General features: G+C 61.5%; 9 protein-coding genes across 9 annotated transcripts; 3 read left to right on the top strand and 6 right to left on the bottom strand.

The window, feature by feature from the left end:
• The first annotated feature begins 214 nt into the window (after window positions 1–214).
• Window positions 215–1586, top strand: BDZ90DRAFT_277553 (hypothetical protein). The gene has a single exon (XM_025509019.1). It carries the CDS (start codon window positions 433–435, stop codon window positions 1189–1191), a length of 759 nt encoding a protein of 252 aa, XP_025365769.1. The 5' UTR covers window positions 215–432; the 3' UTR covers window positions 1192–1586.
• Window positions 1587–3839: 2253 nt separating this feature from the next.
• Window positions 3840–5426, bottom strand: BDZ90DRAFT_230151 (hypothetical protein). The gene has a single exon (XM_025505358.1). It carries the CDS (start codon window positions 4936–4938, stop codon window positions 3976–3978), a length of 963 nt encoding a protein of 320 aa, XP_025365770.1. The 5' UTR covers window positions 4939–5426; the 3' UTR covers window positions 3840–3975.
• BDZ90DRAFT_37180 (hypothetical protein) lies at window positions 5116–5709 on the bottom strand. The gene has a single exon (XM_025509531.1). It carries the CDS (start codon window positions 5591–5593, stop codon window positions 5294–5296), a length of 300 nt encoding a protein of 99 aa, XP_025365771.1. The 5' UTR covers window positions 5594–5709; the 3' UTR covers window positions 5116–5293.
• BDZ90DRAFT_236515 (RNI-like protein) lies at window positions 5706–7891 on the bottom strand (the record flags this gene model as incomplete). Its single annotated transcript, XM_025507299.1, has 2 exons — window positions 5706–6074; window positions 6192–7891. The coding sequence occupies 2 exons, from the start codon at window positions 7889–7891 to the stop codon at window positions 5804–5806; spliced, it is 1971 nt and encodes a 656-aa protein (XP_025365772.1). The 3' UTR covers window positions 5706–5803.
• A 400-nt stretch (window positions 7892–8291) lies between these two features.
• BDZ90DRAFT_230152 (hypothetical protein) lies at window positions 8292–12580 on the bottom strand. The gene has a single exon (XM_025505359.1). The coding sequence runs from the start codon at window positions 12435–12437 to the stop codon at window positions 8319–8321; it is 4119 nt and encodes a 1372-aa protein (XP_025365773.1). The 5' UTR covers window positions 12438–12580; the 3' UTR covers window positions 8292–8318.
• Window positions 12581–12804: 224 nt separating this feature from the next.
• BDZ90DRAFT_230153 (hypothetical protein) lies at window positions 12805–14355 on the top strand. Its single transcript, XM_025505360.1, has one exon. It carries the CDS (start codon window positions 12940–12942, stop codon window positions 14302–14304), a length of 1365 nt encoding a protein of 454 aa, XP_025365774.1. The 5' UTR covers window positions 12805–12939; the 3' UTR covers window positions 14305–14355.
• Window positions 14306–16408, bottom strand: BDZ90DRAFT_230154 (DEAD-domain-containing protein). The gene is made up of 3 exons (XM_025505361.1): window positions 15870–16408; window positions 15576–15780; window positions 14306–15471 (listed from the first exon to the last, which is right to left on the bottom strand). Exons 1-3 carry the CDS (start codon window positions 16343–16345, stop codon window positions 14362–14364), a joined length of 1791 nt encoding a protein of 596 aa, XP_025365775.1. The 5' UTR covers window positions 16346–16408; the 3' UTR covers window positions 14306–14361.
• Window positions 16409–16652: 244 nt separating this feature from the next.
• On the top strand, window positions 16653–19778 carry BDZ90DRAFT_258198 (WD40 repeat-like protein; the record flags this gene model as incomplete). The annotated part of the gene is made up of 1 exon (XM_025508044.1): window positions 16653–19778. One exon carries the CDS (start codon window positions 16653–16655, stop codon window positions 19776–19778), a length of 3126 nt encoding a protein of 1041 aa, XP_025365776.1.
• Window positions 19779–19806: 28 nt separating this feature from the next.
• BDZ90DRAFT_230155 (hypothetical protein) lies at window positions 19807–22182 on the bottom strand. The gene is made up of 3 exons (XM_025505362.1): window positions 21466–22182; window positions 20578–21390; window positions 19807–20506 (listed from the first exon to the last, which is right to left on the bottom strand). Exons 1-3 carry the CDS (start codon window positions 22045–22047, stop codon window positions 19910–19912), a joined length of 1992 nt encoding a protein of 663 aa, XP_025365777.1. The 5' UTR covers window positions 22048–22182; the 3' UTR covers window positions 19807–19909.
• Between the last annotated feature and the right edge of the window lie 121 nt (window positions 22183–22303).

Raw genomic sequence — 22303 nt, forward strand, 5'->3', positions numbered from 1 at the left:
TCACGCTGCTGGAATGCAGAGAAGTCACGGTTTCGCAGATGAGTGAGACTGTGTGGCGTGCCGCATGAGGTGAGACAGGCGGGCGAGTCGACGGCTCCTTCCGTCCCGCTCGCCGCGCTCCACCGTAGACGCGCCTTCCTTTCCGCTCGACTCAACACAGGTGATTGCCTCTCGGGCCTTGCCTTTCTAACTTCTCCATCAATCAACAAGCCCGCCTCGATCGCCCATCTCTCTCTTCTCATCGCCAGCAGGTCTCGCACCCAGCCTTTCGATCACATCACGCCAAGACGGGCACGCCTCTTGATAGCAGGCTCGGCTCGGAACCACGACCAGCCGGCTCGCTGCTGAGCGAAGTCGATTCTTCGCATTGAGATCTCCTACATCCCATCTTCCTCGTCGATACGACACTCTCACATCGCGCGCCACGTTGCAATGCCCAGCGGTAAAAAGAGCCGCAAGCGGCAGTACTCCGCCCAGGCCCACGCCTTTGCCTCCTCCACCTCAACCACTCGCGCCTTTCAGCTCCCTCCTATCCCACACAAGACGAAACACACTCTCAACCCAGACCAAGCCGAGATGCACGAATGGGACAAGTACGTCGAAGCCCTTCAAGCCGAGACGGAACGAGCCATTGGGCAACGAGCAGCCGCTGCCGCCCTCTTCCGCCAGGCTCACGGCTACGAGTGCCCCACGCGTCAGGAAGCAGCAGAGCAGGCCCGTCTACGAGCTCAGGCCAAGGCTCAGGCGCAAGAAGCTAGCGCGAGGGCCAAGGTCAAGGCACAAGTGCAGGCTCAGGTGGCCGCCCAAGTTCACGTAGCACAGCAACGCTTCCAGGCCGTTCAGGCGGCAGCTGCGGCTGCTAGTCGTAGGTCGGCCCTTCATCCCTCGCAGCAGCGGGAACTCCTCCCTGCTCCGTCTTCTGCTCTTCCTCGCATGGGTCGCAGGGAGTACGAGGAGCGCAGGCGTCGTGCTGAGCAGGAAGAGCAGGAAAGGCTCGACCGTATTCGTGCTTGGGAGTCGCGCACTCGTGTCTCGAGCAACGCGGCTGGGCCGAGTGGGAGCGGCAGGACAAGCGCGGGAGGCAGCGGTAGTCATGGCAATGGACGCGACAGCAAGTCCAACTCGATGCCCGTAGATGAGGACGCTAGCAGCGCCAAGTATCTCCGCGGGGACCGTAGCTCGGCGGCTTGAGCGAGTAAGCTTGCACAGCAGCGGCCTCAACTAGGCGCAATCAGGACCGCCTCACCAGCAAGTGCGCTCCTTATACACACGAAGCTCGATCTGACGCCAGTCTCTCAAGCACATCCATTACCCACCATCATCATCTATACCTCGCCCTCTCCATCATCAGTGTCCCTCGTCTCTTAGATCAGCTATCACTTTGAGCTGCTCAGATCAGCTCATCAGAACGAGGTTTCGACGACAGCCGCTCAGCATCCCGCGCCATCGTCGTAGCCTCATGGCCTCAGTCTTCGGCCGTCATACTCGCTCGTCATCACGGCAAGTTGGATGCCGGAGGTGACCGCGTATTCGCAGCTCGCTCCCTACCCTGGCCCTCAGCAGCATGACGATCTCACGCCTCTAGCTTTTTTCGACTTTGTCTCCTCTCTCATCTTCAACTCAAGCGTAATACCATCTTCTTCCCTCAATGCTGTCCGGCCGAGCTCCTCTGATTTGATTGCCAGCACAAGCGCGTGCAATCACGCCACACGTCATCCATTTTCCAGCGTGCAGGACAAAATGACTGGTATTGCTTCACGACTCAGAAGAAGGCGGCGAGTACGACAAGGAGCAGCAGAGTACCACCGTTCACGGCGTCAAGCGTGAAACAGCTGCTGTAGTGACCGCTGCCGCAAAGAGACTGCACCAGAGTGGGCCGAGTTGGTCCAAGACGGAGGCAAAGGCCTTCAACATCATACTCCCGCTGAACCTGGCAGAGGAGGTCGGGAGAAGCTTAGGCTGCTCAGCCTGCTCCGCGCTTCGCACTTCTGCTTTGAGCGCATTCCAGAGGCTGAGCGGAATGGGTCGTTCCAAGAGGATATCCAGCATCTCGCCGCAGCGCAACGATCGAAGCACTGCTCCCTCCTCGTTGACCCAGCGCTCACGCTCCAGTCTGGCGAGCACGGAGAGGTAGATGCGAATCTCGAGCAAGACGACGGTTCGCCTCCGATCCGGGAAATTGCGATGGGCATCAAAGTGAATGTGTTGCTCGACGCTTTCCAGGAGCCCCTTGAGGGGGAAAGGGCGCCACGCATTCTCCCTCACGAAACGCATCACCTCCGTCGCGGTGACGAGGGGCTCGTCTTGAGGGGAGCGTGTGGCCGTCCCTCGTAAAAAGCTCTGCGCTGCAACCACGGTGGTATTGTATTGCTCCACCTCACGAATGAAGGATCGTAGTAGGCGAGCAGATTCTGCTCGCTCTGCGGCGGCGGCTCGCTTCTGTTTGAGTGCAAGGCGTTCTGCTGCGTTGATTTGCCAGAGGTGGAGCAGCTGTGTCGTGAGTAGGCCGAGGGCTAGCGCGATTTTCCAGACTTGCGGATCGAGGGGAACGTTACTTGACAGCGAATCAACGACGGGGTGGCCAAGAGCGCTGCGGTTGTCGAGACTGCGAGTGGATGGCGTTGCGGCTTGAGTGTTGAGGGAGAAGCCTAACAAAGCCAGCACGCTACCCGAGGCCATCCGTGGAATCGGGCGAGCTGTACCTGCCACAATGAGCGCCTCGAGCATACTTAGCATGACCTTGATCCGGGCAAGGAACTCTTGATAGAGGGCACGGATCTTTGCTCCACGCCTTGCGACGGTGATACTGGTAGCCACGCCTCTTGCGAGAGGCCGTACGAGCCTTGCTAGCCGGCAGCGTCGGGGTGCTCGCGTTACGCTTGCAATGTCGCTCACGCAAGCGGGCGTGATTGTGGGCAAAGTGATGCTTGCTCTTCTTGAGGGCGCTGTGCATGAGCGCGTGGACGGGCTCGAGGGCGATTGAAGCGTTGCTTTGAGCGGCAGTGAGCTGCATTCGGAGCATTCTTGAGCGGACCGCGGTGAGGCAGCGTAGCGATCGAACGGTGGCGCAAGTGCTGCGCGAGAGGCTCGGACGAGCGGTTGCGCGCCAGAATGGGCGGCGAGCTGATGAACCGTGCTTTCCCACCTTTCCCGTGAGCTCCTGAATGGTGGGCATGGGAGGCTGTGCAGTGCGACCGCCTCGGGTGTTACACTCCCTCTCCGCAGGCTCATTCTCATGCATGGCGAGCCGATTCCTCGACAGACCGTCAAGGCTTGTTGGCCTGTCGAAGAGTTCCAGCGTCACACTTCCTGGCGATGCGAGGAACGCGGCCACCTCTTTGATCTTGACCTTGTCTGCGAAGCTGACCGTGGACTGCAAGCTGTGACCGGCCCGCGAGGCTCGGGGCAGGACGCCCTGTCGGCCGTGACCTGCACGACCGCGATGCATGGTAGCAGCGGATGCCATGACACGATTGAGATGGGAAACGGTCAGTGGTACCCGCTGCCCCTTCGTTATATGCCTTAATCGTGCCTCACTCCCTCATCATTGAACGGTACAAGTCGGCGTCGCATTTCTTTGTCACGGCGTGGTGGGCGCGGACAAGGCAAGAACGACGCGAACAAAGCGCGACCCGTCCATGTGCGGAGGCGTTGAGGGCGCACCATTGTCCGCGATGACACCCCTCCTGCGCTGGAGGCTCGAGCTCATGGTAGCGAAGAGACAAAAGGCGAGCAATACTATGATGATGATGGAAAAGAATGCACAGTCTTGGAACAAAGCACTTCGATGCCTGATCGTGGCCGCTTCGGTTCGCTAAACCACAACGTTCGCGCGTGTGCGGGCGAGCACGAGTGCAGAGGTGCAGATCGATTTCAGGGTCCAGCGGCGCCTCGACAAAGGACAAAAGAGACTAGCGCTGAGCGTATTGCTATCGCCTCGTTGTTCCTGCTACTTGACTGCCACACTGCACGAGATCATATGCTTGTGTTCGATGAGCTTTGTTTCTGGGCGGTTAGAGATACTATCACAATGTTTCGTGTAGACTCAGGTGCAGCATTGTAAGTCAAGCTGCGTCTACGAGAGGCTCTTGTGCCCTGTTGGCGGCCGAACCTTTGGATCTGCTGATTGTTTCTTCTAAGCCGAGCTCGGTGACCTTCCCTTGTCTCTATGAGTTGAGGAGGAAGGAATGCTGACTCGGCGGCGCAGTCGAATCCGACGAATTCGTATGCAGGAGATGAGAGTAGCTCGCTCATCGTCCTGATCACTGTCCCCTGTCTGTCGGGCTCGTCCCTCTCCTTGAGCCGCCCCTCTGCCATCAGGTGTGTCGCTATGAAAACCTGAGGCTCGATGTTGACGTTTTCAACCCTCTCTACGGCTGGAATTCTGATTATCGTCTCATGCCGATTGTCGGCACGCTGAAAGCCTTTGAAACGCCGGACTGTCAGCTCGAGATCGAGAGCGAACGGGCAGTCTTCAATCTTGCTGGCTCCGGCAAAGAGGTGTCGCTTCAAAGTGATGTCTTTGGCGTTGAGGCCCTGTCTGTCCGAGTCCAACGGGTCACTCGCCGCCATGGACCCTCCTCTGAGGCCCGTGACGTAGCCGAGAGAGGTGCCTGACAGCGCGGAAGTCGTGTTCTCAAAGTTGCGAGGGCTCATGTGAGAGGCCCCGAGGTCGGCAATGAGCTGCTGCTGGAGCAGCTCGAGCTCCGGCCTCCCGTATGAGATTCGGGACTCTGCCCGGTGTTGTAGGTGGAAGTGCTCTATGAGTGCGCAGACTGCGGTATTGATTTGGCCGTAAAATGAATTTGCCGTGTGATACTTGGCGCCAAGGACATTGGCGAGTGCGTCACGACCGGCGCCGGGCGTGTCCAGGACGGTCTTCATGACCATCACGAAAAAGACGTCGCGCTTGCTCTTGCCATCAATCCAACCGTCCATGTTCGCGATAGGAGATGGAGTGAAGAGGGGTGAAGAGGCCTGACAGTCAACCTTGTGCGCCGTGTGTGGCCGCCGTCCCCCTTGCTCTCACTCTTGACCTTCATCTTGACCTTGACCTTGACCTTGACAATCGCCTTGGTCCTCAGTGGCGCTTCCTGAAATCGGCGTCGACGCTTGCCACCTTGCGATGCCTGTACTGATCGGCTGCCTCAGTATGAGATACTACACAGTCAACTGCTTTGCCATCTTCTGCGATGCGGTCCGGTCCGGTGCGGTGTGATTCGACGCCCAGGATCGCCCCCTGCGTACCGGACGTGGCTGCTGAGCATCAGTACGTGCCCACACCACCGTCGTGTCAGCGCGAACCACTCACCCTTCGATAGGGAATCGTCCTGGGCTTGTGACTCTCTTGGGATGACTCTCTCTGTGCGCTCGTGCAATGTGCGTGCGGTGGTGATGGCAGAGGGAAGGAGGGATGGATGCGTGGCGAGGCGAGTTGCGATGAGTGGTGTGAAGGCAAGAGGAGCGAGCAGCAAACGAGGCCAGCCAGACGAGACCAGCGTGGCGCGCGCTCACAGCTACTTACGAGCCGCCCGGTGCGCGCCGAGCCCGCACAGCCCCGTAAAAGTCGAGGCGGGTCGTCACGCCGGCTCATCACTTCGAGCACAAGAGGCCATCGACGTTGAGCGGTACGATGCGCGGGTGTAGAAGGGTAAAAGGTGGTGTCGATTCGCGAGTGATTAGGTGAGAGTCGAGGGAGAGACAGAGGGGGGGGGGGGGGGGAGAGAGAGAGAGGGACATGAGAAAGTGAAGTCAGGCCGAGCGAACGCCGCCTCCTCGTCCTACTCGAATAGGACGCATAGCCTCACACAACGGCCCCACCGGTAGTCCTCGGCTGGCTGACCACGGGCACCCTCTCCAGCCCCACAATGGCACACTTTGCCGTCCCCACCACATAGTCCGGGATACGGTTACAGCCAAATACCTTGAGTAGCTCCAAGGAGACACATCCTTCGATGAGGGAGAGGACTTGAGCTTCGGCACATTTCCGCACGAAGGAGACGTCGAGCGTGCGAAGAGAGACGCAAGAGGTGGCGATGCTAGAGAGCCCGCCGCGGGTCGTGGTGGGGGTGAGGCTGCCTGCCTCGCCTTTGACTTCGCTGTTCGTGGCGGGCGGGGCAGCAGAGGTATCAGCTTGGGCCTGGCCCTCGCCCTCTGCCTCGTCCACCCCGGCCCCGCTGACTTTGAGGCACGAATTGATGCTCAAGTAGGTAAGAGCCGGCCCGGAGTGCTTGATCAAGGCCTCGACCGCATCGTCGCCCACCTCGTTGCATCGCGTCAGGTCGACGTGCGTGAGCTTGGGGAGGCTGCGCTGCTCAAAGGACTCGAAGAGCTTGGCGAGGGACGCCGAGGAGATGTTCGTGAGCTTGGCGAGGCGGAGGGCACGCAGCGAGGTGCAGTACGGCATGATGCCCTCCAAGACGACACGCTCGGTGAGTTCGGTATTGCCCGAGAGGTCTAGATGCTCCAAGCGCGCGCCGATGTGAGAGAGGAGCTCGATGACCTCGTCGTCCTTGAGGGAGTCGGGGGGCATACCGCCCACGCTGACACCGGGATCGGAGATGTCTAGGTAAGTGAGCTCCTTGAGCTGGGCGAGGGGCTTGAGGCACTCGCCATTGAGAGGGCCGATCTGTGCCAGTCCGAGCTCCTTGAGGCCAGGGCAGCGTACAACGAGGGTCTGGACGCACGAGAGGTCGAAACGGGGCGTCTCGCGGATCTTGAGCGATTCGAGGCGATCCCCTACCTTGTCGAGGAAGCGATGCCACGACTCCTTGCGGACGAGAAAAGGGCCATACAGTTCCAGTCGACGAAGATGGTCCAGCTTGTCCGTCCAGGCGTCGAAGGCTGCATTGTTCAGCTGACCGCACTGCTGAAGGTTGATGGTGTGGATGCGCGGCGAGAAGACCCCTACTGTAGCTAGCGCGTCGGGCGTGAGGCGCGAGCAGTCGTAGAGGTTGAGCGTCTCGGTGTAGGGCTCGAGGAAGAGCTGGAAAGTCTGATCATTCAAGCGACGATTGCGGCAGATGCTCTTGCTGAGGATCTCGATGTTACGATCGCCGATGCCGCCGAGGGCCTCGACGTCCTCGATGTGGTCGGAGATGATGTTGATGCACATGTGCTGGAGCGTGGAGAGGACGCGCTTATCCTGCGGGCGCTTGACGATGGTTCGCTTCTTGCGGGGGGGCGGTTTGGTAGAGGCGGCTGACGACTTGCCCTTAGAAGAGCTCGCAGCCGCGTTGCCTCCGGTGATGGCAGCGTTGTACTGCGGCCCGCACTTGTGGCAAAGACCGCCCGACTCGGTCTGGACGGTGTACTGAGTGAGGCAGAAGCGCTTGGAGCAGCCGGGACAGTAATCAATGGCGCCGGATGCGACGCCTTTGAGGCTGATGTTCTCGACTTCGCCGCGTTTGATGCGCTGCCACTTCTGGGCTTCTGTATCGGCGCCGCCAAGGGAGGCAGCCTCTTTGCTTGACACTTTGAAATCCGAGTCGCTGCCGCCATCCTCGTCTGAATGCCAATCATCATCGTCGTCCTCCTCGTCAAAGTTCATCGATGCGCCAGCAGGAGCGGGCTTCTTGCGCTTCGCAGGCACCGCAGCGGGAGCAGCGGCGGCTGCTGCTGCTGCTCGAGAAGGGCGAGGTCGAGGGCGAGAGCGAGAGCCACTGGGCCCAGCTACGGCGGGCTCATCGGGGGTAAGGACGAGTTCGCGAGACGAGGAAGCGGCGGAGGTGGAAAGCTCTGCGGCGGCATTGCTGGCGCTATCAGCTGCACCATCTTGCTCCTCCGTCTGCTGCTGGCGACGACGTCGACTGTACGAAGTGTTGGGAATGCGAATGTTCTTCTCGCGGAGGAACGAGGTGAGAGCGCTGGCTGGCCCGCGAACGTCGCTCATGGCGAGTGACTGGCTGTATGCTCGGCGCGAGGTCGATGCGATGATGAGAGGAGGGAAAGAGGCGGCTTTTGCAGCAGACGCAGCGGATTCCACTCGCTCCTGGTCACGAGTCGGACGACAGCTGAGTCGCTGGTGGTGGTGGTGAGAAGACGAGGTGAGCGAGCGAGTGGCGTGCGGCGGACTACGAGTTGCCACTCCCGCCCTCGACGAAACTCGCCCATTTCGCCAGTCCGCCCTTGAGACGCGTCGAGCGGGGCGGGGCGGGGCAGCGCCGCCTGGCTGCTTGCTGGATGGAGCTACGGTGAGGCGAGCGACGACGACCACGACGACGGTGATGATGATGATGATGACGATGATGATGATTATGATACAAAGTGAAGACGTCGCGCTTCTCGTCTCAGCCACCCAAACCAGCCACATGCTCCCACTACCCCGCCCCTCGTCCCCCCACTCCCTGTCCTAACCCCGGCGCACAAAAATGCAGATGCACGCTAACATTCGCCGTCCCCCTCGTCAGTGCCGCCAAAGAGCGCTTACAATCTGGCACCCTTCCCAACGCCTCAGCATGCGTAACGCTCATTGCGCGCATGGTGACCAGGAAAGCGGTGACGGAGCGAACGAAGGCGACTCCCTCCTCGAGGAGGCGATGGCGAGAGCCGAATGAAGTCGGGTCGCCGCCCACCACGAGAATTTGTGAGCCTGTAGGGGAGGAGGAGGGGAGGGATTCCATCTCGTCTTGTACTCGTTCAAGCGTATGCTGGAGACGACGGGTCAGCTCAGCCGCTGAAAGACATTGTGCGCGTAGCTCGACGAGTTTGCGCGATGCGCCACTGCCGCCGGCGGTTGAAGATGGGGTAGGAGAGATGGCGCTCAATCTCTGCGTATCCTCTTCCGTACTCGGAGGCTTGAGCGTTGTTGTCGTTGTCGTCTCCTTGCCAGCGATTCCCCTCTTCTGCACGGGAGCAAGCGCAGTTGGTGTCGCCTCCTCTGGCGAGAGGATTCCGCTACTTCTCCAGCCCCCGCTGCCACCCTGAATACCGCCGCCATCTGCACCGCCGTCCGCCCAGCTGCTCGTCGCGGGTAAGTGGTCAAGCAGCGAAACCCACACGCCCGAGGCGGTTGAGGTGACCGACTGGATGAGGGCGAGGAGATGCGAATCGATGACCGCTTTACCTGTCGCGGGTGCCGGCCGCGCCGGGGGAGCAGACGAAGGGACGAGGCCGCCGGCTGCTCTGCGCTGCTGGTGCTGCGCCATCCCAGCCATTGGCGCGGGAGGGGCCGAGCCCGTCGTAAAGGCGGGAACACTGCTTGCTGATCCTACAGCGCCGTGGCGGTGTGGCTGCTGTGGCGCGATTCCCACCCCGCTACCCAGCCCGCTACCGAGTGCTCCGGCAATATCGCCCAGAGACCTTGAAAGGGGGCGATGTCCAAATGCGAAGCCCGTGCCGCCGCCGCCGCTCGACGGAGTAGCCGCCGCCGTATCGCTCGCGTTGGCGAAGCGTCGTGCCGCGCGTCGTGATTGCATCCAGTTGTTCTGTCCCTCCGACGTCGCAGGGCCAGCAGGAGCAGAAGCTGCTGAGGTCCAAGCTGCCGTCATTGGCGGTACATTGACTTCGCGTACCTCCTGAGCGCTAGCTGGCCCGTCGGAGTCGTAGCGCTTCCTCTGCCCGCGCATGTCTGTGTTCGGCGTCTTCGGATGACTCGACACAGGCGAGAGGCTCTCCGCAATGCTAGGCAGATTGCCTGGCCCCGCCACGCCCAAGTGGGAGGCAGCAGCTACGTTGAGTGGGGTAGGCCTTCCGCCCCTGCCCAGCCCCGTGACCGTCACTACCCGCTCCTGAGCGTGAGGCCGATCCTCGGCGCCCATCTCCCGCCACGCATTCCCCACCTCGACCGTAGCCCCATACAGCATCAGCACCAACGCCCGGGTGTAGCGCACATCTGCGTCCCTCTGCAGTGGCTTGAGGAGCAACTTCAGTACGCTCACCACCTTCCGGAAGGTCTCTACACTCTCCCGACTCGCGTCGAGTACTGCACCAACCGCCACGTCGTCATGACTGCTCGCAGCGTTGCGAGAGTCGAAGCGATCCAGCGTGGCGATGAGCGTCTCCAACGTCCCGCCCGCAACGGTCAGCACAGGCTCGAGCTGTTCGGCCACAACGGCCGCGCTGGCGAAGAGGGCGTACTGCTTGAGAGCGGTGAAGATCTGACTGAGAGCGAAGAGGATGCCGCGTGCTGCGTCGATGCGTTTGAGTGTCGAGGCGGGGAGAGGGGCGGGGACACCCGTTGTGGTGTCAATGTTGGCATGGTGGATGGGCGATGGAGTGGCGTCGCGCCCTTGTACGACGGAGAGACGCTTGAAGTAGGAATCGCGCTGTGTCTGATGATCGTCGGCGCCGCTGCTTGGGCGCATCCCAGGGACGCCCACCTTCTCCGCGTCGCCATCCAACCCGACCGCCTCGAGTAACGCCGCTCTCCTCGCTGACGGCTTGCGCACCACAACGACCGAGGGCGCCGAGGCGGAGGGGGTGACCCCCTTCGACTGCAGGGGGCTAGGAGAGGAAGGCTCAACAATGGCGATTTCGGGCGCGGTACCCAGTCGTGGGACGGCCGGGACGACATCTGCTGTCGTGGCGTGGTTGAGGAGTGGGCGAGTTAGGACGCTCCCAATCCCATTGACATGGCCCATCGTCCCGCCCCCGCCTATACTGTAGGATCGATTGCGTGTGCGGGCGAGGTCCATCGCTGCGCCCCCACCTCGAGAAAGAGGCTCGGTGGGACTGCCCGTCATCGCATTGGTCGCCGAGGAGGACGACGAGGAGGGAAAGGGGAACGCCTCTCGCATCGAGGAGGTGGTGCTGCCCAAGGTGGCCCCGGCTGATCGCATGTCAGGAAGGGACTTCTTCGTCTTTAGTAGGCGACGTTTTGCGGTGCCCGTGGGAGTGAAGGGCGATCCCGCGCTCGTGCTCGCGCTTGGGGAGTGCGAGTGAGACTGGGCCATCGAGTGCGAGTTGGTGCGGCCGTGACCATGTGACGCACCGCGCTGGGTGAAGACTGGGCTGGAGGAGGTGGGAACGGGAGGAGGCGGGGGAGCAGGGCGTGGATTGTCAAAAGCCTCGTCATTGCGGGCATCGACGCGCTGTAACTCGAGAGGGGGCTGTAGCTTGGTCGCGACCGTTTCGCTTCGTTCGCGCGGCGGTGTAGGCGTGATAGTTCGCGCGGGCGAAGCGGGGAGCTGTGCGTGCGTGTGCACTCGAGTAGGGCTTGCCATCTCTTCCACACCACTCGCCTCGCCGACGCCGACGCTCGCATTGGCCTGACTGGACGAGTTAGGCGTCATGCCCGCGCTCGCCGCGCCCCTCCCACCCGCAACACCCGCAACGCTAGGCTGCCTAGCGAGCATCAATGGTCTGATCTTGAAGCCACGCTCTGGCGAACTGCGTGCTGATGTTGCGTTACTCGCTGCACTTGCGGCGCTCATCGCGCTCGTGGCTGAGGTGTTTGCATTGATGGCGAAGCTCGAGTCGGAGGATTCGTTGGGAGAAGTGACGCCCGTCGAGGTTGCAGACGCGGGTATAGAGGAGTCTGTCCTGTCTGGAGGCAGGGCACGTCCTTGCATCGGAGGAGTAGCTACCATTGCTGCTGCGGTGGACGTGCTGCTAGCTATGGACGCTTGCTGATGATGTCGGCCATGTCGTTGCTGCGAGCCGTTGTCGTCATCGGCCTCATTGAGTGCGCGCTCCCTCTCGCTCGCTGCGTTATCCAAAATCCAGCGCTTCAACGCCGCGATCCACTGACGGTGTTGCGCCTCTTCCTCCCTTTTCCTGCGCTTGTCATCGTCGAGATTCGCATTCGCGTTCGTAGCCGCGCTCACCGCGTTCGCCGCGCTCGCCTCAGCAGCAACACTCGGCGCGATACTGACGTGCGGGGGAGGCCACTGTAGTGGATTCTCCTCAATCTTGAGCACGCGTACATGCTCCATATCTGCCAGCCAGGTGGGCAGCCTACGCAGCCTATTCTGCCCTACGCTAAATACTCTGAGCTGCAAGAGTTGGCGCGGCTCTTCGGGGAGACGGCGCAGCTTGTTCTTGCTAACGTCGAGGATCTCAAGGCGGGGCATGTCTGCCAACCACTCGGGGAAGGTGGAGATTGCATTGGAGCGCAAGTTGAGATAGCGCAGTCGATGTAGCTGGGTGAAGCGTGCGGGGATGGTGTGGATCTGATTGTATGCTAGGGCGAGACGGACAGCTTCGTCCTTGATTATGTCGACGATCTCCTCGGGGATGTCCCGCAAACGACGATTGGAGAGGTCGATGGTGTCCAGCACTCCTCCGCTCGTCGCGTTTACTGCGAGACGCTTCTCGACTACGAGGGCTAGGAGCTCTTCGGATGGCATGGCGCGACTACGGGATGAGCTGTGACGGGCCATGGGTTGCGCGAACGAGGGAGGAGGAGAGGACGAGGAAGAGGCAGCGGCGTGGTGGCCGTGATGGGGATGGACCATCGAGGGTGCGACGACGTTGCGTGAAGGATGGTCCACCGACATGTTTGGATGCAACCGCCTGCTATGCGTGTGCGTGTGCGTGTGCGTGTGCGTGTGCGTGTGCGTGTGCGTGTGCGTGTGCGTGTGAGTGTGAGCTGGCCATCCTGGCGAGGAGCGGGCGAGGAGCAGGGAGGGTCGGGAGCAGGTGCAATCAGGAGCGCATCAACGGATCATCCCTCGCTGCTCGTTGCTCGCCGCCCGACGGACACCCAAAATCGGTCCTCGTCTGACTTCGAGGGGGGCGGACAGAGCGAGGCGAAGCGGCGGCTGCCAAAGGCGGAGAGACGCTCAGACGCTCCCGTCGGCTTGACGTCAATGCACGTCGCAGGCGGGCGCAGCAGCACCCTGGAATGGCCGCCTCGCGATGAGACAACAACCAAACACTTTGCCAAATCGCTCGCAATCAATCAATGAGCCGGGTGAGACGGCAACGTGAGACGACAACGTGAGACGAAAAGCCCAGCATATCTCTCAGCATCACCATCCACCATCTCCACTCCCCAACATGGCCCCTTCCTCATCAGCATCTCATCGTAGACCATCCTCAGCAGCTTCGACTTCCTCCTCCTCTTCCGCCGCCTTGCAACCGCCTCGCACGCCCATCTCCTCACCGCATACACGCACACCTCGCACGCGCAGCCTATCAGCGACTTCGCCTGGTGGTGATAGCGGGAGCAGTCTATCCCTGACACCCTCTAGCTCACGCACCCGCACTACCTCTGCCTCGGGCTCCGTAACGCCCAAAGCGTCGGCGCGACAGCACGCTCAGCACGCGCAGCAGCAGGGGAGGAGGCTCAGTGGAGCTGCGAGCCCCACGCCGACGACGTCGGGACCACCCAAGACAGAGTATCGATACTCGATTGGGCCGGCACCGGTGCGTTTCCCCCGCTCTCCAGGTGGTAGTGAGAGCGGCGGAGGAGAGAGGGAGACCGGCTCTGCCCACTCCTCACCCGTACCGCCCTCGAGCTCGAAGGGTGGTCGCTCGACGAGGGGCAAGAGTACTGCGACTGCGACGCCTGGCTCTAGCACGCACGCAGCACTTCAGGCTGCAATGGCTAGGGATGACGAGGACCCGACAGCACAACGGCCCCAATCACCCCGCCCACCTCCTCCCCCGCGACCAGGCGCCTCGCCCACACAACAAGGCGGGGCTCGCTCCTCCTCCTCCACTCGACTGAAGCTCACCACCTTCCCCTTCCCGCATCCTACGACCCCAAAGGGCTCCACGCTCGATGCGCGCTACGGGCGAAGGGGAGGCGAAGGGCAGGGTGTCCTTGGTCTGCCTGACATGCTCAGGGCGTGGGGAAGGGGATTGGCCGGCTTGATGTCCTGGAAAAGTGAGCCGAGAGAGCCAAGAGAGGAGAGCCCCGCCCCTCCTCCTCCCCCTCCTTCGGGCCCGTCCTCCCGCCATCTGTCGCACGGAGTCCACGCAAGGGACTACGGTACGCTGCCCCGCTCTAACTCTCATGCGCGCATCATGTCCGAGGGGGATGAGCCTGACCCCTCCGATCCTTATGGGTATCGTCGTCTAGCGGGCCCGCAGCTGCTCCCGACTTATCATGCCGAGCATCTCGAGCCCAGACGCAAGGCTGCTGCCAAGAGGCGACGACGATGGCGTGGCTGGGCGGGAGCGTGTGGGATGGCGGGCAGGGTTGGAGAGGAGAGCGACGAGGATGGCAGGGTCAGCAGGAGGAGGAGAAGAAGAATGGCGATGGCGATGCTGGCAGGAATAGGATTGGCCGTCCTGCTCGCGTTGTCCTGGTGGTTCTTCTTTCGGTTGGGGCAGGATGAAGGGGCGGAGGAGGGTCGGGCGAGATGGGGAGGCAGTGCGAGGGTAGGACCACCAGCTACGCACGGCCTCGGATCGTAATCGTACATTGCTGCTGAATTGCTATTCAAGGAGCTCAAGAAGCTATCTTGGGAATGCCTATCGCGCCCAGTTTCGCCCCTTGCCGCCACCACCACCACCACCATCCCGCCTGAACTTGTCTGCTCCCACCGCCTTGCGACCCTTACCACCCTCGTAGCCGCGCCGTGAACCCTTTGCGACTTCCTTGCGTGACACTCCTTGGTCGTCGTCGTCCTCCACCACCTCATCCTCCTCACCTCCATCTGCGTGCTTCCTCTTCCCCGCCCCCTGCCCACTCTGCCCACTCTGCCCGCTCTGCCCTTTGAGACTACCTCCAATGCCCAAATTCACCTTCGGCGGCACCTTGAACCCAAACGCCCTCCCAACAGCAGCGACGTCAAGCTGATGAACATCGAAGATGCGCTTGAGCGAGTAACTCCCATACGCCTGCAAGTAGCTCCTATACCCCTCCAAAGCGCTCTGATGCAAGTAGTAATTACTGCTGATCAACTTCTCCAACTGACCCTGCACATTAGCCACCTTGCCCTTGGGAAACGTGTACTCGTTGAGGGGTACTTTTGCCACCTTGAGGAAACGGAGGAATCCCAACTCCTCTGGCAAGAGGAAGAGGAGACTCTTGCCTGCTTTCCCAGCTCGAGCCGTTCGCCCCACGCGATGGATATAGTCTCTCGGGTCGTCGGGCGGGTCGAATTGGATGATCCAGTCCACCTTTGGTATATCCAATCCGCGAGCAGCCACATCCGTACACAGTAGCGTGCCCTTGGGCGCATTGCAGAATTCAAAGAAGGTCGAAGTTCGCTTTTGCTGTTTCTGCTTTCCGTGTAGGTCCAACACGGGGATGTCGATGTAGTTGAGCAGTTCGGCGTGGTACTTGACCGAGTTGCACGAGGACATGAATACGATGCATTTCTTGTTTGCGTTGCGTTTGAGGAAGGTGAAGAGGAGGAGGAAACGACCCTCAGAGGGACAGACTACGTAGCCTTGTTCGAGCTTGGCGACGGTCGAGGCGGCCAGGTCGGCGTGGACGTTGATGTAGAGCGGGCCGGGTCGAAGGGAGATGCGGGCTAGGTCTTGGACTTTGGTGGTCTGCGTCGCGGAGAAGAGCATGGATTGGCGAGACTCGTTGGGTAGGATGCGGACGATTTGACGCATCTCGTCTTCGAAGCCCTGCGCGTGCGAGCGTGCGAGGGAGCGAGAGGAAGGGAGGGCAGTGGTGTGTCAGAACGACGAGGGCTACGGCAGTCTCGCCGCCTCGCGAAGCGGCGACTCACGATCTCAAGGATACGATCCGCCTCGTCGATACAGAAGGTCTTGAGGTTGGAGAAGACGAAGCCCTTTGTGTTCTGGAGATGGTCCAGCAGTCGACCGGGCGTGGCAATGATGAGGTTGACGCCCTTTTGCAGCTTGTCGGCCTCGGCCTTTCTGTTTGCGCCGCCCATGATGATTCCGAATGTCTGGTGGTGATGTGCCATTAGCCTGTGCGGGTGCAGCGCAGCGGGGCGAGGGAAGCGCAGCAAGACGTTGGTCAGTGAAGGAAAGGCGGTAACGGGCTTGGCGGCACTTACTCCTTTGCTACACCAAAGATCTGCAACGCCAGCTCGCGGGTAGGGGAAATGACAATGGCCCCCGTACCGTTACGTGGCTTGAATTTGAGCCTACTCAGCATCTCCACAATAGGGATCAAAAAGGCCAACGTCTTGCCCGAACCAGTCTGCGCAGCGCCAAGGACATCCTTGCCCGCCATGAGCGGGGGGATGGTTCGCGCCTGAACCTCAGTCATGGTCGAGAAGCCCATGGCCTCGAGGGCCTTGAGTGTAGGCTCCGAGAGGTCGGCGGAGCTAAAGGGCTGGCGAAGGGCGGCGGGGGTTGCGCTCGAGGATGAGGAGGAGGCGGCAGTGACGTCCTTGGATGCGTCTGCTCCAAGAACGGTGGAGGAGGATGCTTCGCCTGACTGGGCAAGACGGACGTCCTCTTCCAGCTGGGAGGCGAGGGCAGCCTCGGCCTCTTCGCCAGAGAGAGGAGGAGCGCGGGATGGGGCCATGCTGTGCGCGTGCGTGTGCGTGTGCGCGTGTGCGTGTGCGTTGATGGGATTGGTGATGGTGAGAAGTCGAGGTGACGAGACGCAATTCCAGTCCGCCTTTTGCCTCCAAGTCGCACTCGCACTCGTCGTCCGTCGCTCGACCAAATTTTCGAATCGAGGCAGAGGCGCACCAGCAGAGGGGGCGGAAGGCGGAAGGCGGGCGGGCGGGCGGACGGACGGGCGGACGATGGCAAAATGTCAAAAGTCGATTCGCAGCGCAGCCTCGCAACGTCGCAACCTCACGACCTCGCCGCAATTTCACCTCGCCATGGCCGCCTCTTCGTCCAAGAAGCAGCGGCGGCAGTCTAACGGCGCTCCCAGCGCAGAAGAGGATGGCGTCGCGCCTACGCCCCGCGGCCGCCACGTATTCGCGCCTTACCTGGCAATGGGCATCGTAGCCAACCAGATCCCCTTTGTAATGCAAGTCAGGCGAGGAGGAAAAGACGCACAAAGAGCAGATGTCAACATCGTCACCTCACTGGGAGACTGTTGGAGCATCTGGACGGCAGAGTCCCTCGTTCAGGTCTTCGTGGGACGAAGCTTGCCCAGCCCGATTACCAGCCTGGCACTCAGCACCAGCCCAGACTGCATCCTCGCCGCAGCTGGGGATACGATCCATCGCTTCGTCCGCGCTGCAGTGGTGGCAAAGTACACGACCGAATCGGGGCCAGTGGAGCGCTTCATCGTCTTTGGCGACTCCATCGTGGCCATTACGCGCACTACGCTGCACCACTTTTCCCTCTCCACGGGAGAAGAAGAGCAGGCCATCCCCCTCCCCCTTTCAGCGGGCGTTGCGCCAACCTGCCTAGTCCACCCAGCGACCTACCTACACAAGGTCCTCTTAGGCCTCTCGGACGGGACGGTTCAGCTCTGGAACATTCGCACCGCCACGCTGCTGCATACATTCGACCTCTCTGGCAGACAAGGCCAGATGGACGTCGCTACACCCTCGATCCTCTCCCTTGCCCAAACCCCGGCCCTTGACGTCATCGTCGCAACCACGTCGGACTCGCGCATCATCCTGCACAACATCAAAGAGGACAGCTGCGTAATGGCTTTCTCGTTGCAGGCACAGTTGAGTAGCACACCACCCACGTTTAGGACCGACGGGCGCGCACATACGATGGCTGTGGGCTCGCGAGCGGGGGATATTTTCATCTTTGATCTCGAGAATCAGGACTCGCGCGAGGGAGTCGCGCGAGGGGGAAGACTGATCCACACGATTCGCAATGCGCATGCGGCTCCGGTGGCAGGGTTGGAGTTCGTGGCGGGCCAGCCGTTGCTCATTTCCTCTGCGGGCGACAACAGTATCAAGGAATGGTTCTTCGAGCCTGCCTCCTCCGCCACTGCCACTGCGGCAGCAAATTCCTCCTCCTCCTCCTCGTCCAGTAGCAGCACCTCCCTCCCTCGTCTCCTGAAATCACGCTCCGGCCACTCCTCCCCTCCCCACCTCGTCCGCTGGTACGGTCACGACGCGCGCTCTCCACTCCTAACCGCAGGGCGTGATCGCTCCCTCCGACTCAGCTGGGTAGGGCGGGAGGCTCGCGGCGGTGAACTTTCGCAGGGAAGCGTGGAGCGAAAGGCCAATCACTTATCACTCCCTGCGCAATCCCTCAAACAGACCCCAGCGAGCAGCATAGCCTTCTCCCTCACGCGTAGCCGCGATTGGGAGGATATCCTCACCACACACCCGGGAGCAGCACCGCGCGTTTGGCTGGGTAAGGATAGGAGGATGAATGCGGGAGCACTCGTGACGGGGAAGAAGCAGCGCGTTGCGGGACAAGGGGCGGACGAAGCTACGTGTGCCTTTGTGACGCATTGTGGCAACTTTGGTGCGGTAGGCATGGGAGATGGGCGTGTGGTGCTCTGGAACATGCAGAGTCGCCGATACGTCCGGACGTTCGATTGCGCAGGCCCAAGCGCGACCAACGCAACGGCTACGTCGAGCTCGAGCCCGGGCCGAGTAGTGGGCCTCGCAGTCGACGAAGGCAACACGGTCCTCACAGCTGTCCTCTCCCGAGGCGTCATTGTCGCCTTCGCCTTTCACAGCACGGCCGTGCTCACTCGCACCTCTCAACCACACGCGATCAGCTCTGCTCGCTCTTCGCCACGCAACACGCTCTTGGCCCTCATCCCCGTCGGGGTGAGCCACCCGCTCGTCCTCCTCGACCTAGCAACGCATCGCGTCGTTAGGCGATTCGGCCCCTTTGCTGCACGGGTGACGGACTGTGCCTTTTCGCCTACGTTGCGCAGTCTGGCGGTCGCGACGATGGATGGGGCGCTTGCTACGTTCGACGTTCCGAGTGGGAGGTTGATGGATCGGATGAGGTTGAGGGAGGCGATGTTGTCGTTGGATTGGAGTCCTGATGGGGGCACGCTCGCAGGGGGTGGGACGGAGGGGCTTGGGGTGTATTTGTGGAGTTGGACGGGCGGGAGGGGGAGGGTGGATGGCGATGAGGAGGAGGAGACCAAGGAGGGCGAGGTGGGCATGCCTTCCGTTCGAGGACCGGAGGAGGAAGAGGCGGACCAGGCGGAGGATGACCCTCTCGCACTCGACAGGCTCAGCTTGGCAGACACGTACCACCCTACGTCCGAACCTCTGCAGCGACGGGACGCTCCTCTCTTCACTCTGAGCATGCAGCCCCGCACCAAATGGCTTACCCTACTCAACCTCGAAGCGATCAAGGCGCGCGATCGACCCAAAGCCGCCGAGGTGGACAAGAGCAAGGCGAAGCCCGCCCCTTTCTTCTTGGGCATGTCGGCCGCGACGCCTGGTAGTGCGGTGGATGGGACAAAGGGCAAGGGGATGACCGACGGGCTGGGTAGCGGGGCGACCACTGACGCTACTGGAGCTCTCACGTCGCTCGGGGAGGGAGGCTTCGATGGGCCAGCATCTGGGCAGGAGGAGGAAGAGGCAAGGACCACACATCTAGAGCGTTCTCATCGTCTCCAGCTCGCGGAATCGGCCGCTTCCCCACTGGAGGCCCTGCTGCTCAGCTCCGACGCGGACGATGCCGCGCTCTTCAGCTACGTGCTTCCACTATCTGCGCCACAGCTGGACCTCACGCTCCGCCTCGACCTCACGAGCGTGCGCGGCGTGACCGCCCTTCTTCGCAGCTGTGCCCGACGGGTGGGCGAAGCAGGGCGGGACGTGGAAGGCGTCACCGCCATCGTGGAATCGCTGCGTCGTACGCGTTGGGGCGAGATGCTAGGGCTGGAGGATGAGGCATCGCAGCTTGAGCTTGGCGAGGAGGAAGAGGAGGAGAGGCGAGAGCTCAGAGCAGCGTGGAGCGAGTGGCTACGAGCGGTCAAGAGGGCGAATGAGAGGGTGGGGGAACTACTCGACTTCAATATTGGGACGTTGAGCTTCTTGCGCGGATTGGCCGTCGTTTAGACGTGAGAGCCTCGCGCGAGACAAATCACATCGCATTGAATGAAAATAGGGTATTGATTGGCCGCAGCGCTCCACGCAACGCTCCACGCATCGCTCCACGCATCGCTCCACGCGTCGCTCCACGCATCGCTTCATCGAAAATTCAGCTTGATCAAAAAGAGGAGCATATCCATGAGCACGTGCACGCTCGTCCACACGCAAGTGGGTAGTAAGTCGGGGAAGGCGCGCATCTCGTCCAACCCCAAGTTGGTCACGTCCACCCCCATGGTCCAGCGGCAGAGGAGGCGCGCCAGCCAGGAGGTGAGCAGCTCCGACGCCCAGATGGCCAGGGAGCCGAGCATCGTAAGGCGATAGTTGTACGGGTCGTCGTTTGTGCCGCGATTGGGCGGGTCGTCCTGTTCCGTCGGTTCCACGAAGGAGAAAAAGGGGTACAAGGCCTGATTCTTGCCAAAGTGTAAGATGCTCACCCACCCCAGAAATGCCACCATCGTAACATTCTGGGCGAGGTTCCTCAAGTAGAAGGCTAGCCCTACGCTCTCGACGTACTCCTCCCAGGACTTGCCCGGGCGTCCCGGCGGGTTGAACCAGGAGACGATGCGGTGCGAGAGGGAGGTCATGGAGAGCGGATACCAGATGCAGACCCAGAAGGAGGAGAGGAGCTGGACGAGGGCGAATTGGTCGAAGGAGCGTAGACGCGCGAAGAGGTTGCGGTAGAAGATGAAGTAGACCTGCGCGTGCGGGGAGGGAGGCGTGAGATCGAGATCGATCGATACTCGCGCGCGACTCGCACGCCACTTACCAGAAAGTAGTAGTACTTGTTGGCGAAGAGGAGGGCGCGGGATCGCACCTTCTCCTCGAGTATCCAGTGCGAAATCACAGCAAGCAGGTTGACCGTCGTCATCCAAAAGGTCACGTAGGCTGTGCCGTCCAACCCTGTATGCGGGAGTGTGCTCAAGTAGACGCTCGCGTACCCCTGACCGGCCAACAAGGCAACTAGACTCAACCCAATCGTAGCGATGAACCAGAGGAAGCGAATATAGCTTGCGGGTATACGTCGTGCGAGCTGACGTTCCAGGAACGTCTTCTGCGCTTCGGTGAGGGAGTGGCGATACGTCTGTCTCCCGGAGCGTCTGAGCCCAATGAGACAGACGAGCGCGGGCATGGCCATGCTGGCAAAGGCCAGGGTGACCCAGAGCGTCTTGCGCTGCCACTGGATATCGTCGTCGTCATCCTGGGCGTCGTCATCGTTGTCTGAACTCCCTCCTGGCGCGGTCAGCGAGTCGAAGCGCAGTCGATGGAGCAGGAAGCCAGCGCCAATGGAGAGGAGCCAGAAGATGGAATAGGACGTCTTTGCACCCAGGCGAGCTGGCCACCAGTTGAGGCGGTACAGGCTGAATAGCTGAGTGATGTAGACGAGGGCAACGGAGAGGTAGAGGCCGTAGTAGAAGAGGAGAAAGAAGTAGAAGTTGGCGTCCGTCGTCGTTGACGCGGCGCTGCGTGGTGACAGGGCAAAGGGACGACACCACGGAGCCTCGGGCGTGTCTTCGCACCAAGGTACGCCTGGGTCATCCGGGTGAGTCTTGGGAAAGGGGACAGCGCACCAAATCCAGACCTGGAGGGGCGCAAAAGGAGTCAGCCTTGCTTGCCTGCCTCGCATCTTGCTCGTCGTCTTCGCTCGCGCACCCACCATGACACAAGGCGCCAGAACTAAGACGCCATGTCTACCCCACCAGCTATCGAGGACGTCCTCGACCTTGTCCCTCGTCGGGCGAAAGAGATCCATGTACCAGCGTCGTTTCTTTGCCCTCCCTGCCCCGCCGCCTATGCTGCGCACACTGAATCGCGACGTCGAGGGCACCATCCCCGCAGCGGCGGTGGGATCGGCACCAGTCCTCCTGAGTGGCGCCACAGAGGAGCTGCTGAGCAGGGGTGAAGATTCCAATCGACGAGCAGGGGCGGAAGGTTGGTTCCACCCGGTAGCTTCGAGGGCGGCGGACGAAGCAGAACCTTTCGGTCCAGCTAAGCGCGCTTTGCCCTTGCTCTTGCCCTTGCCATCACTCCCTGCGGCGGCGGCGGCGCCCCCGAAGTTGAAGAATCCGCCCATAGCGTTGCTGACTCTCGATGCAGCGTGGGGAGGAGTTGATGGGCCGGAGCTGAGGATACGCCCTGAGGGGGCGGCTAAGCGCGCATCGAGGCCGACGCCGCGATATCGCTCCCAAGCCGAGGCGACTGGCGCTGGAGATTTGGCGGTGGTCGTCTGCCGTGGCATGTTGGCGTTGCGCAGAATAAATGTATGCTATGGCGGCTACTATGAGATCATGGCGTGGCGTGGCGTGGCGTGGCGTGGGCGTGGTCGTGGGCGTGAGAAGAGCGGCGAGGTGATTGGGCGGGGCGAGGTGATTGCAAAGTGAGGCGGATCCAAAGTGGCGCCCCTTGTCCTGGGCGTCGTCGATTCGGCCCCTTTCCCTTTCCGCCGGCCCTGGACTTGACTCGGTCCGCTCCCGTCTCGCGACTCGACTTTGTTC

Source organism: Jaminaea rosea (genome assembly GCF_003144245.1).
Source record: "Jaminaea rosea strain MCA 5214 unplaced genomic scaffold BDZ90scaffold_1, whole genome shotgun sequence".
In the NCBI taxonomy this organism is placed as follows: domain Eukaryota; kingdom Fungi; phylum Basidiomycota; class Exobasidiomycetes; order Microstromatales; genus Jaminaea; species Jaminaea rosea.

Coding starts and splice junctions, on each gene's coding strand:
- BDZ90DRAFT_277553 (XM_025509019.1), top strand. CDS start 433: ATGCCCAGCGGTAAAAAGAGCCGCAAGCGGCAGTACTCCGCCCAGGCC.
- BDZ90DRAFT_230151 (XM_025505358.1), bottom strand. CDS start 4,938: ATGGACGGTTGGATTGATGGCAAGAGCAAGCGCGACGTCTTTTTCGTG.
- BDZ90DRAFT_37180 (XM_025509531.1), bottom strand. CDS start 5,593: ATGAGCCGGCGTGACGACCCGCCTCGACTTTTACGGGGCTGTGCGGGC.
- BDZ90DRAFT_230152 (XM_025505359.1), bottom strand. CDS start 12,437: ATGTCGGTGGACCATCCTTCACGCAACGTCGTCGCACCCTCGATGGTC.
- BDZ90DRAFT_230153 (XM_025505360.1), top strand. CDS start 12,940: ATGGCCCCTTCCTCATCAGCATCTCATCGTAGACCATCCTCAGCAGCT.
- BDZ90DRAFT_230154 (XM_025505361.1), bottom strand. CDS start 16,345: ATGGCCCCATCCCGCGCTCCTCCTCTCTCTGGCGAAGAGGCCGAGGCT. Junction 15,781..15,869: donor ATCTTTGGTGTAGCAAAGGA/GTAAGTGCCGCC, acceptor GCACCCGCACAG/GCTAATGGCACATCACCACC. Junction 15,472..15,575: donor CGGATCGTATCCTTGAGATC/GTGAGTCGCCGC, acceptor TCGCACGCGCAG/GGCTTCGAAGACGAGATGCG.
- BDZ90DRAFT_230155 (XM_025505362.1), bottom strand. CDS start 22,047: ATGCCACGGCAGACGACCACCGCCAAATCTCCAGCGCCAGTCGCCTCG. Junction 21,391..21,465: donor TTCTGGCGCCTTGTGTCATG/GTGGGTGCGCGA, acceptor GCGCCCCTCCAG/GTCTGGATTTGGTGCGCTGT. Junction 20,507..20,577: donor ACAAGTACTACTACTTTCTG/GTAAGTGGCGTG, acceptor CCGCACGCGCAG/GTCTACTTCATCTTCTACCG.